This window comes from Bos taurus, chromosome 26, assembly GCF_002263795.3.
Source record: "Bos taurus isolate L1 Dominette 01449 registration number 42190680 breed Hereford chromosome 26, ARS-UCD2.0, whole genome shotgun sequence".
In the NCBI taxonomy this organism is placed as follows: domain Eukaryota; kingdom Metazoa; phylum Chordata; class Mammalia; order Artiodactyla; family Bovidae; genus Bos; species Bos taurus.
Genome location: NC_037353.1, coordinates 24,475,390 through 24,487,509, shown reverse-complemented (window position 1 = coordinate 24,487,509; position 12,120 = coordinate 24,475,390). Strand labels below are relative to the sequence as shown.

General features: G+C 43.9%; 1 protein-coding gene across 14 annotated transcripts in view; it reads left to right on the top strand.

Moving 5' to 3' along the window:
* Positions 1-7,486: 7,486 nt before the first annotated feature.
* The window catches only part of STN1 (STN1 subunit of CST complex), a 66,164-nt gene continuing 61,530 nt past the window's right edge, over positions 7,487-12,120 (top strand). For 4 of the 14 annotated variants that reach the window (XM_059881846.1, XM_059881845.1, XM_024985606.2 and 1 more), the window contains exons 1-2: positions 7,754-7,935; positions 8,406-8,598. In XM_059881846.1, the coding sequence (XP_059737829.1) occupies positions 8,466-8,598 (133 nt within the window). In that variant the 5' untranslated portion in view covers positions 7,754-7,935; positions 8,406-8,465. 14 annotated transcript variants of the gene reach the window in all.

The following is a 12,120-nucleotide window of genomic DNA, read 5'->3' as shown; positions in this document are numbered from 1 at the left end:
AGGATGGAATGTGAGTAACTGCTTTCTCCAACTAGGTAAATTTCTGACCTTGTTCTAAGGTTCAGTCCTTTATCCCTATTTCTTGGCTTCCTTATCCTGCTTGATTGATCTACTATTAACCAAAAGCTGGGATCATTGAGAATATCAGCAATGATCTCTCTAAAATGTAATCAGAAAACTAGACAAAAGTGACCAAAACAGGACTTCCCTGCTGTCTAGTGTTTAAGATTCTGTGCTCCCAATTCAGGAGGCGTGAGTTTGATTCCCGGTTGGGGAACTAAGATCCCACGTTCTACAAGGTGTGACCTAAAAAAAGAAAAGAATGGACCAAAACAACCATATCAGCACTCTGAGAATAGATCAAAGGCATGCAACTATCTGAAAAGTGCTCATGCTTCGACTTCAGGTAAGAAAATGAAAGTCTGTGGCATTGTGGCCCCTGCCATTTCCTTCCCCATTCTTAGATCCAGGTTGGTCAATCTAGAAGTTCTGTCCAGACAGAGCAGGCTGTCAGTACCAAAAGCACCTCTGCCACCATTGAAGGGGCTCATTCATTTTGAAGTGCCCATACCTCCAGGAAGAAATGAAGATGACCAGAGATGATAATTATACGGGCCAGTATAAAAGACTGCAGTTATCTATTTCTTATGCCTCAACTTCTTTAAAAGACATACAATTATTTAAAGCAATAATTATAACATTGTGTTGCTGGTTTTATAACTTACATAGATGTACCCTATATGACAATAATAGCACAAAAACGGAGAAGGGAATAGAGGTATATTGAGGCAAGGTTTCTACATATTTCTAGAATTTAATTAGTATTAATCTGAAGTAGATTGTGATAAAATTGAGATGTATATTAAAATCCCTAAAAAACTAAATTATTTTTGAAACTTAACAGAATTTAAATGTTACAATGAAAATATTTAACATAAAAGAAGCCAGTCAAGACAGAGCAGAAGAATGAAGAAGTGAGTTGAGCTATAGAAAACAGATAAATGATGAATATAAATCTGACCATATCAATAATTACATTACCTATGAAATGTCTAAACACTCAAATCAAAATGAAGAGATTGTCAGACTGGATAAAAAGGCAGAATCCAACTACGCTGCCTACAGAAGACACACCTATGCAAAGACATAAATAGATGGGAAGTGAAAGGATGGAGAAAGATATTCCATTAACAGTTACCATTTGAGAGCTGAAGCGATTATATTACTATTAGTCAAAATAGACGTTAAGAAATATTACTCGAGACTAAGAGGGACATTTCAAAATGATAAAAGAGTAGTAAGGAAAATTTAACAATTATAAATGGATGTGCACTTAACTAGAACTCAGAATACATGAAGTGAAAACTGACAACTATGTCAGAGATAACCCAAGTGAAAAAGGGGGAAGCAAGGTTACTGTTTCCTAATCCCACCAACTCTGGTCCCCCACCTTATTCTCTGAAGTTACATAGCATTTATTACGACATATTGCATTCATGGGTTTACTTGCTTAGCTTACTCAGAGCCTTTTTGCCGTTTGCATGCTTAGTATCTAGAATTCCTTAGCACATAGGGTTCATTTCAAAAAGTTAATTAATAGGTGAATGGCATCAGGCAGACAGGGGAGAAACAAAAGAGAGTTCCATATTCCAGGAACTCTCAGTTGGTTCAGATGCCTTTAGTAGCATTTCCCAAATTGAACACCTTGAGGCGTTATTAATAATAGAGTCTGGTGCTCAAACTTGACCTACTCTGTCAATTTCTTGGACATTCTCAGTGCCCATTACTGAGGTGAAATCTATTTTCTTTTGTTCTCAATCTCATTTGTCTAGATTTTTATTAATGTCTTGAGGAAAAGCAATGAAGATGCCGACGTAGAAAGTATAGCTATGAGGGATTGGTGGGGTCCCAGCCCATAGAGCTGGATTATACCCAGGCAATGAGGAACTAGGTATGAAATACAAGGAAATTTGAACTTTATTTTGCAGACTACATATAGTCATTGGAAGATTTTAGACAAGGGAGAAACATTGTCTAAATTGCATTTTATAAGGATCATCCTGGCGGGAGCATAGGTGATAAATTGGAGGGAGGCCCACCTAGAGGCAGAAGGACTAGTTGGGAGGTGGTGGCAGTGATCCAGGCCATAATGATGAAAGCCTGGACTGAGGCTATGGTAACAGGAGCAGGGAAGAGGGACTAAATTAAGAGCACGTATCTAGGAAGCAGAGTTGACAGGTCTTTGTGATTAATTGCATTAAGGGTGAAAGAGATGGAGATATCCATAAAACATTCCAGTTTTCTGATTTAGATGGTTGGCAGGTGGTGATAATATTCACATGACAGAAAAGAGAGAGACAGAATTGTGGGGCAAGAGGTTTAGCCTGCAGTACCCAGGAGAGTCCAGTCGGAACTTCAGATGTGGAGCTGAGGAGAGTTCTGGGCTAGATGTGAAGAGGGGAGAGTCTCTAGAACAATGGTTCTGTTGAAGCCATGGGTTTGGATTAGGCTACTCAGTAAGAGGACATGGGATGACAAGGAAGTGGGCAAGAAACTGGACTTGAACTTCCCTGGTGGTGCAGTGGATAAGAATCTGCCTGCCAATGCAGGGGACATGGATTTGATCTCTGGTCCAGGAAGATTCCACATGCCGAGGGGCAAATACAGCCCCTGTGCCACAGCTGAGCCCTCACTCCAGAGCCCATGTGCTGCAACTACTGAAGCCCACACATCCTAGAGTCTGTGCTCCACAAATAAGAGAAGCCACCACAATGGGAAACAGATGGGGAAACAGTGGAAGCAGCAGCTGACTTTATTTTTTGGGGCTCCAAAATCACTGCAGATGGTGACTGCAGCCATGAAATTAAAAGACACTTACTCCTTGGAAGGAAAGTTATGACCAACCTAGATAGCATATTCAAAAGCAGAGACATTACTTTGCCAACAAAGGTCCATCTAGTCAAGGCTATGGTTTTCCCAGTGGTCATGTATGGATGTGAGAGTTGGACTGTGAAGAAAGCTGAGTGCTGAAGAATGGATGCTTTTGAACTGTGGTGTTGGAGAAGACTCTTGAGAGTCCCTTGGACTGCAAAGAGATCCAACCAGTCCATTCTAAAGGAGATCCTGGGTATTCACTGGAAGGACTGATGTTGAAGCTGAAACTCCAGTACTTTGGCCGCCTCATGCAGAGTTGACTCACTGGAAAAGACCCTGATGCTGGGAGGGATTGGGGGCAGGAAGAGAAGGAGATGACAGAGGATGAGATGGTTGGATGGCATCACCAACTCGATGGACATGAGTTTGGGTAAACTCCAGGAGTTGGTGATGGACAGGAGGCCTGGCGTGCTGCCGTCCATGGGGTCACAAAGAGTCGGACACGACTGAGTGACTGAACTGAACTGAACTGAACCACAATGGGAAGCCTGCACACCACAACGAAGAGTAGCCACCCCGCTCACCTACACTAGAGAAAGCCATGCACAGTAATGAAGACCCAGCACAATCAAAAATAGATACGGTTTTTAGAAAAGGACATTGAACTCTGGGGAACATCAACACATAAGAGATTAACAGAGGAAGAGGACATTGCAAAGGAAGCAACAGAAAGGTAGAAGAGGCACCCAAAAGGATACCAGGAAACCAAGGTGGGTAGGAAGAGAATATAATCAGCTCATCATTCCAAAGCTAGAAAATCAGGAAAAAAATGAATGATAAGGAAAGGAAAGTACCATTTGAGAATTTGAATATAATTGTTAACTTTAGGAGAGGAGTTTCAGTGGAGTGGTGTGCTGGAGTAGAGTTAGCTGAAGGTTAAGTTAGGGTGAGCCAAACAATGATATACCAAATTGGAGATGAGGAAGTGTGGATAGGGAATATGTATGACTCTTCCAAGAAACTTTGAACAGAGAGCAAGAGAGTGCGAGAACAGTAGTTCAAGGGCTGGGGTTTTCAGAAAGGCTATTTTCTTAAGCTTAAAAGAGAGAGGTGAGCCTGTGGATGTGCCCAGGGGAAGTCAGAGAGAGGGAGACGGTGACATCGCGGTGGACTGAGCAAGACTGCTGAGGAGGCAGGACAAGTGGTACAGGTGAGGCCCCCAGCAAGATAGCCAGTAGTGTTTTTTTACTCTAGTCTTTTATTATCATTTGGTAAATATCCCTTGGCACAATTTTTTGAATAGATTCAGTAAATTGGGTAGAGAAGTCTTCTTACATATTTTTGGGTTCCTTACCATAGTATGTTAGATTCAGCAGGAACCTCTGCAATTAAAAAAAAATGTTAAATCATTCCTCTGGTAGATAACAACACTTTACTGCTTACAGGGAAGAAAAATAGAACCTAATTCAAGCCCTTCTACAATCTTGATTTCCAGCCTGTTCCTGCTAGCTGCTCTCCTGGGTCAGTCTGCCTTGTTGGCTTGCTCACAGATGTGCCATCCTGCTGTGTTTGCCCTGCTCCCAGCCCATCACCATATTATCCCTCTTTTTACATACAGGGAGACTGAGAATAAAATTCCAACCTCTTATGGCCTGTGAGGCCCTCTGGGATCTGCCTCCTGCTCGTGTGCCAATTATGTATGCAACTCTTCTCTCCATCCTCTCTTCTGTTCCTCCAGGAGGGAAGTCCTTTCCCACCTCCATTCACCCTTACTTTGACCACTGCCTGGGATGCTCTTAGCAGTTTTCATGGCTGACTCTGTCTCATCCTTCAGGTCTCCTCTCATCCAATCAAAGCAGATCTATATAACGCAGATCCCACATCCCATTATAAGTGATCATAACATACTTCCAATTTCCTTCAAAGCACTAAGACCAATCTGTATTTGTGTTATTCATTTATTTGTCTACTGTCTTTCCCCTTTCCCTCCAACAGAATGGAAGCTCCCTGAGGGCTGTACTCAATCTGTCTTATCTCCTTTTTACCCACCAGTGTCCAGTACAGTGCTTGACAAATACATTTCATGAATGAATGAATCGTTCCTCCACAGTCTCAAAATCCAGCTTAAATCCCCCCTCCATAGTGAAAGATGATAACAGCTTATATGTGCTTATAAGATGTTATCATCACTCACTATCACAGCTGGACACACTTTGAGTGCTTACTTTGTTCCAGTGGTTACATACATTATTTTATTTGATAAGCCCCCTTCTCTTCCCTTCCAGTTTACCTTCTGTAACCCACGTATTAGTTATTAGTCAGGCCACACAATTTAGCCTCTTGTTTTATTTAATATATTACTCTTTTTGCTCCAGTGAAATAAAAATTTCTAGTGCTTCCCCATAGCACGCAGAGAGTATTTAAAGTAGGCTGAGTGGCCAAAAATGCCACCCCACCCCCCAGGGTTATAACATTAACATAATAGCATTGATGCTGCTGCTGCTGCTGCTAAGTCACTTCAGTCGTGTCCAACTCTGTGCGACCCCATAGACGGCAGCCCACCAGGCCCCGCTGTCCCTGGGATTCTCTAGGCAAGAACACTGGAGTGGGTTGCCATTTCCTCCTCCAATGCATGAAAGTGAAAAGTGAAAGTGAAGTCGCTCAGTTGTGTCCGACTCTATGCAACCCCATGGACTGCAGCCTACCAGGCTCCTCCATCCATGGGATTTTCCAGGCAAGAGTACTGGAGTGGGGTGCCATTGCCTTCTCCGAATAGCATTGATAAGCTGTCTTTATTATAAACTTCTAACTGCTACTCTACTAACGTAAACTTCAAATTTAAGTCAATGTGCAAGAAAGCACTCTATTCTACCTGTTAGGTGTAGAAAACAGTTAAGATAATATGGTTTGTGCTTTGAGGTAGAAGATATGCAGTTCAATCCCCTCATTTTCTAGAAGAATTTATTAAAGTCTCAGTTTCTGGAAAGGATTGTCTGGTCTGTCAGAAATGCTTGCAAAACCAAGTTATTTCACTCTGAGAAGGGTTCCTAGCATTGTGTCGATGGTTGGGTTTAAAGTGTCTGCTTTGCAGTGCTGTGGAATCCCAGCCAAGAGTCCTCCAGGCCCTCTGCACATGTAAGCATGACTTGGAACTTGGAATCTCTCCTGATGGTGATAACAGAGAAGACAGTGACAGTGAAGTCGCTCAGTCGTGTCCGACTCTTTGCGACCCCATAGACTGTAGCCTACCAGGCTCCTCTGTCCATGGGATTTTCCAGGCAATAGTACTGGAGTGGGTTGCCATTTCCTTCTCCAGGGAACAGAGAAGAGGATCCTTGCAAACTCTTCCAGATGCTTCAACAGTCTAGAACATTCTATTCTACACTCAACTACATTTTGAGCTCGGATCAAAAGGAACATCCTTAAACTCCAAGGAGTCCTTTCATGGTAAATGATGACTTCAGGGGCAGTCTGTCCCTGGGTATGGGGCCACACCTACCAAATGGATGTGGCCGTCCCCAAGGTCATTAATAAGCTTGGAGTCCTGAAGGGCCTTGGTTTCTAGCACCCAACCCTTAAGAGTCATAAGAGTCATTCCTAAAATGTTGGGCTCTGCCTACACTCAATAGTGATTTTCTTCTCGAGTTCCACCCTGGGACAGATGTGTGTAGTCAGAAATGTCACCCAACCTGTCTTTCCCCACCTTACAAGTCAGCTGGAAGCACTCATCCTACCCTACTCATATTGGGTGTCCTTCCTTGAAGAGAACCTCCCCCTATTAGAAAAGTACTTCTCTTAATTAAACCTCAATCTTGATAGACTCAACTGTTCATCACAGGGGATGCTCTTCTTTACCAAGGATTCTGTTTTTTAGCTTCTTCAGTGGCCAGGGATGTAATTAAATGCCATTGTTTCAATGACACACATTTTCCGTTCCAGCTGCTTGAAGCTCCTTTTCTGCTAAATAGTTTGGCAGTTATCTCTTTGGCCACCACTTATCTCCCGTAGGCATGGCCTTCCAGCATGACCTGTACCCTTTCTGCCATTTTACAGAGTCCCTGTAAGTTAGGAAGAACTCTTGCCATCTCAAGCAATGTCATGATGTGGCTTATTTATTTATGAGAGTAACATAGCTATCTTTTCTCACTTTTAATTGGGGATACAGGGGACAAGCACCATCAAGGTGGCCATAATTTACCAAAATGGCAGTCTTCAAAAGTCTTAAACGCACAACATTCTGGAGTACACACAGAATAAGAGCAAAGGAGACAAAATTTGTCATGCTCTTGCAAAGAAGGCTAGTCTCTGGCAGAGCCAAGGCCTCACATTCACTCAAGAACTCGAGTTTAGGTACCAACATTATCTAAAGTGAGACTGTATAGTATCAAAGAGTGGGTGTGTTAGTAAATCATTTATCAAGTGTAAATAAATATTTAAAATACCACAATGTAACCCTGCTTTTGGTATTGCTTTATTTGTTCATTTAACATATCAGGGAAAGAAAAAAGTCTGACCCAGTCCTAACCTCTTGGAGGTCATGGGTCAGGGTCCCACCACTAAGTTGGGATGAAAGGGGGACTTAAGAAGGCGGGGATTGGGCAGCAGGAGTTTTAGGGCCAGCTTCCAGGCCTCGGAGATTTGGGTTCTGCACTTCCGCGGAGACTCAAGAAAGTCGCTGCTAGAAGCAATGGGCCCCGCGCAGCCCTTGCCAAGGCCGGCCACCACCTGGAAAGGAGCACCTGGCTAGGCCGCAGCGGGATGCAAAATGGGGCGCGGCCTCGTTGGGAAGGGGCGGAGCCGCGGACGGCCAGAAGGAAGGGCCTGGGCGGGGACACAGTGGTAGGTCCCGCGCGCGGGAGGGTGTCGGGCCCAACCCCCCAACTCCTTAGCTGGGAGCACGGGAGGTGACTTCGACCTAGCGCTTCTGCTCCGGGCGGGGTTGGCGGCGCCGCCTCCAGGCTTTGGGCGCCCGCGGCCTCTGAGCGCCGGACGGGCCGGGCATGCGCGCTCCGAGGACCTGTGGGCCGACGGCGCGGGTGCGGCGGGAGGGGCCGCGACCGGGTCTGTTTTTCGTTTCCTTTTCCTCCCTGTCTCAGTCTCATCCCCAACACCGGAAGATGCAGGGGCCTAGCTACAAACGGTCCCAACCCACTCTACCCCCTCTCGTGTCTGGCCACGAGGGTGCCCATTCCTCTCTGGAACCCACGTATTAAAGCGGTTTCGGGGTACGCATATATGGTCTTATGTCCCCCAAGTGAAAAGTTGGTGTTTAGCCATTTAGAAATGGGTACCTTGGAGAAGGAGAAACACTGCCGTGGGGCAGAAGAAAAAGCCTTGAGGAACTCAGGGGCCCTCACTGGAGGAATACCTCCTTCCTCAAGCCCTTGGCGCGCAGTTTAACAGGCCCGGGGCCCTGGGTTTACCCCTCCCAGAGTTCGGGATGCCTGCCCAGGGAACAGCTTAGGGGCCTGCGTGACGATTTCAATACCCAAGTTACCAGCTTTGCGTCCTGGTTTTTGTCTCCCATCTAGATCTCGGCTCTAGATGCTGAGCTTTTCAGGGCTGACTGGAAGCCACAGCCCAGTCTCCAGATGGAGTCTAACTCCAGCCAGTGTGAAGACGAAACTCCTTCCCTCTTGTGGGGTTTGGATCCTGTGTTTCTAGCCTTTGCAAAACTCTACATCAGGGACATCCTGGACTTGAAGGAGTCTGGCCAGGTACAAGGTATGTGGCTGGTCACCCAGGTGGCTACTCTGGGCTGCATCTGTACCCCACCCTTCCTTCCCCCAAAGCTGCAGAAATTTGGGGCTTAGGGGTTTAGAAGAACCTTTCCAGTTGCAGCTTTGAAACTGACCTAACCTGCATCCTTAGACAAGTTCATTTCTGTGCAAGTTCAAAACAATCTAAATCTTTTTTAAATAGATGTTTGGGGCAGTAACTTTGTACTGAAGAATGTTTTTACTTGGGTTTGAGGTCTTTCATATTTAAAAATGCTCAGTTGTTTTTCTCTGGACCTGTTTGTGGTAGAAAACTTAGGCCTTACTTCTTTTTCTAACCACTTACCTGGCCTGGGTATGGGTATGTGACTCACCTGTAAAGCTTAAGAGTTTTCTTTGTAAAGAGAGGATTAACTGTGCCTGATTTTCTTGTGGAGTTTGGTTTTGTTTGAATAGATCAGAATCAAGATCAGAATCAAAATAATATAAACTCCCCAAGAGGAAAGACATCATCTGCCTTGTTCATCTATGTAATCCCAGCTTTTAAACAGTGCCTGGCCTCTAATGGGCTCTCGAATCACAGTAACTGGAGCAACAAAGCATTATAAAGTTAGAAATCATTTTTAAAATCAGAGTGGTGGTCGCTAAAGGTAGGATCTTCATACCTCCAAGTATAGCAAATACAGTTTAGGATAATAAGTAATTCACATAGCTGTGGATGAATCTTCACATGTTTATTATGCTATCTGAGAAGTTTGATTAAACTCTCTTTGCTATTTTGAATGAATAGCAAGCTATGAGTCAGAAGTGGTTAAGAATCTCAACTATGTACAATTTTAATGAGACCATGTTTTGTGTGTTTCCCATCCTCATTACCAATATATTTGGATGACCTTATACCAAAGGCTTTTGTACAGATTTTTTTCACCACACCTTTATTTTCTAAGTATTGTTGGAGATGATCTGGTTTTTTCCTTGGAAGGCAGCCGTCCTTCCTCTCTGTTGTCTGTTTCTCAGACCAGTCTGGTATTCTTCATAACTCATCTCCTTGGGAAGAAATTAATTCACACCAAATGCCAGTCTTGCTTAAAGGTCTTCTGTAGGTGCTCAAGGAAGTATCAGGGACATGACAGGGGCCAAACTCTTCCTGTGGGTGAAGGACTTTATAATGTATTAACACATCATGGAAAACTGCTCCCAGTCACTGGTGGTAATGTTTCAGATGTCGTTTTTAAAACGAAACTGTTGCCAAACCCAGGTTTGTGTGCCGCTTGCACAGCAAGACCAAAGAAACCAAAATGTTGGGGTTTGGAGCAGAGAAAGGTTTATTGTAAGGGCCAAGGCAAGGAGAACAGGCATCTCAGGCTCAGAAAACCTGAACTCCCTTCTTGGTTTTCAGGGAAGAGTTTTGAAAAGCAATATTTGGAATGAGGGCTACGGGGTGTATGCCTTTCTTCTGATTGGTTGGTGGTCAGGTAACAGGCTGCTATTACCGGAATCGCAATCGTCAGTCTCCTGGTTTTGACCAGTCTGGGCACTCAGCTTGTAGTTACCATCGTCCTGGGTGGGGGTTCTTAGTGCCTGCAGAAGAACTCAAAGGTGTGAATCAGGTTGTTAGGTATTCCCCTTAAGGGGGAACTGGGAGTCTGTTTTGTTTGAGGCACTATTGTTTCTTGACTGCTTGGGCTTTGCTTCTGCATCCCCCACTCCCTTAATTAGTAACTGCTTGAATCTGCCCTTTGGAACTCAGGGAAGGTCTAAGAGGCTGAAACCTTTTTTTCTACAAAAAAAAAAATCGACACAGACACAGAAATGCTTTTGTACCCTGGAGAGCCCCTGCAGGGCCCTGCTTGGTTTCAAAACTTCATGGTTGGTGTTCAAACCAACCAGCTTGGTTTCAAAACTTCATGGCTGAAGAAGTCATTAACTAATTTCACAGAGTGATCTTCTATAGACTATAGCATCCTGAAGGGTGGGAAGTAACTACTAGTCTAGGTTTTAGTTTTGTGTTGTTTTGCTGCTGTTGTGTTTGGTTTGGTTGTCATAAAGAAAAAAACTTTTATTTTGACCGCATAAAATTTAGAAATGCTTAAACAGCAAAGAATATTTTAAAATAACAAAAGTTAACCAAAAAACGACTTAAAAAAAAGAAACAAATGTATAATGAAGAATTCGGGTGGCTTTTGTGGGAGGCTCCTGGAAGATCTTTGGATTTCTGGAATGATAGTGTGTTTGTTATTCATGGTAGACTCCTTGAACCACATCTGATTTTATGCTAATGAGGAACCTCCTGCTGGGCCCCTAGGTAGTTTCAGGGTGGGGGCCTTTCAGGCCTGAAAAACCAACCATGTGATTAAGAGGGTTGGTTTTGAGCCAGGTGACATCAATCCAACCCTGTGGGAGGGGAGGGGGACTGGCGATTGAGTTGTCAAGTGGGCAGTGATTGAGTCAGTCTCGCTTGTGTAATGAAATCCTCATTAAAACTCTGGACCTTGAGGCTTGGGTGAGCTTTCCTGGTTGGTAATCCTACATCAATGTGTGAAGGCGATGTGTCCTGAGGACCCGGCAGTCTTATGCTTAGTCTCTCCCAGACCTTGTCCAATGTATCTCTTCCTTTGGCTGGTCCCGGTTTGTCCCCTTCATTATAAAACTATAGTCTTAAGTATAGCACCTTCCCGAGTCCCGCGTGTCATTGTATGAAAGTATCAGACCTGAGTTTGCTGTGGAGGGTGTTTGTAGCCAGTTGTCAGAAGTGTGCATGGCCTGAGGAGCCTCAAACTTGGGGCTGGTGCCTGAAGTACGAGTCTCTTACGAGAGACTCTGCCCTTATCCTGGGAAGTTCAACTTTACTCTGGCTAGTCAGCATCAGAATTGCCTTGCAAAATGGTTGCCAATTGTCAGCTCCCCTAAATTAACCTATGAATTTAGCGTTAAACTAACAGGATGTCCTGAAGTTTGACTATGGTGGTGATGATGCTTAGGTTTGGGGTTTTGGTTTGGTTTGATTTGGTTTGTTACAGCTCATAGCATACAGAAATGGTCTTTATTATTCTGAATTTCCTTATCTATATCAAGCTTTACTGATGGGATAAAATAATAGAGACTCTTTTATTTGAATCAAAATACGATGCTTATATTATCTAATTGTAGAGGACCCAATGACATGGATATAATGTATTTATAAGAATTATATTAAATGAATAATGTATTTAAAAAAATATTATCTTAGGCATTTTAATGCTATCAGACTTCAGTAAGAGTATCTGTGAAGTGAAGTCACTCAGTCGTGTCTGACTCTTTGTGACCCCATGGACTGTAGCCTACCAGGCTCCTCTGTCCATAGGATTTTCCAGGCAAGAGTACTGCGGTGGGTTGCCATTTCCTTCTCCAGGAGATCTTCCCGACCCAGGGATTGAACCCGGGTCTCCCGCACCTTAGGCAGACGCTTTACCGTCTGAGCCACTGGGGAAGAGTGTTTGTAGCGTCAATTAAATAAAAGGAGTTAGATCAACTCAATGGACGTGAGTTA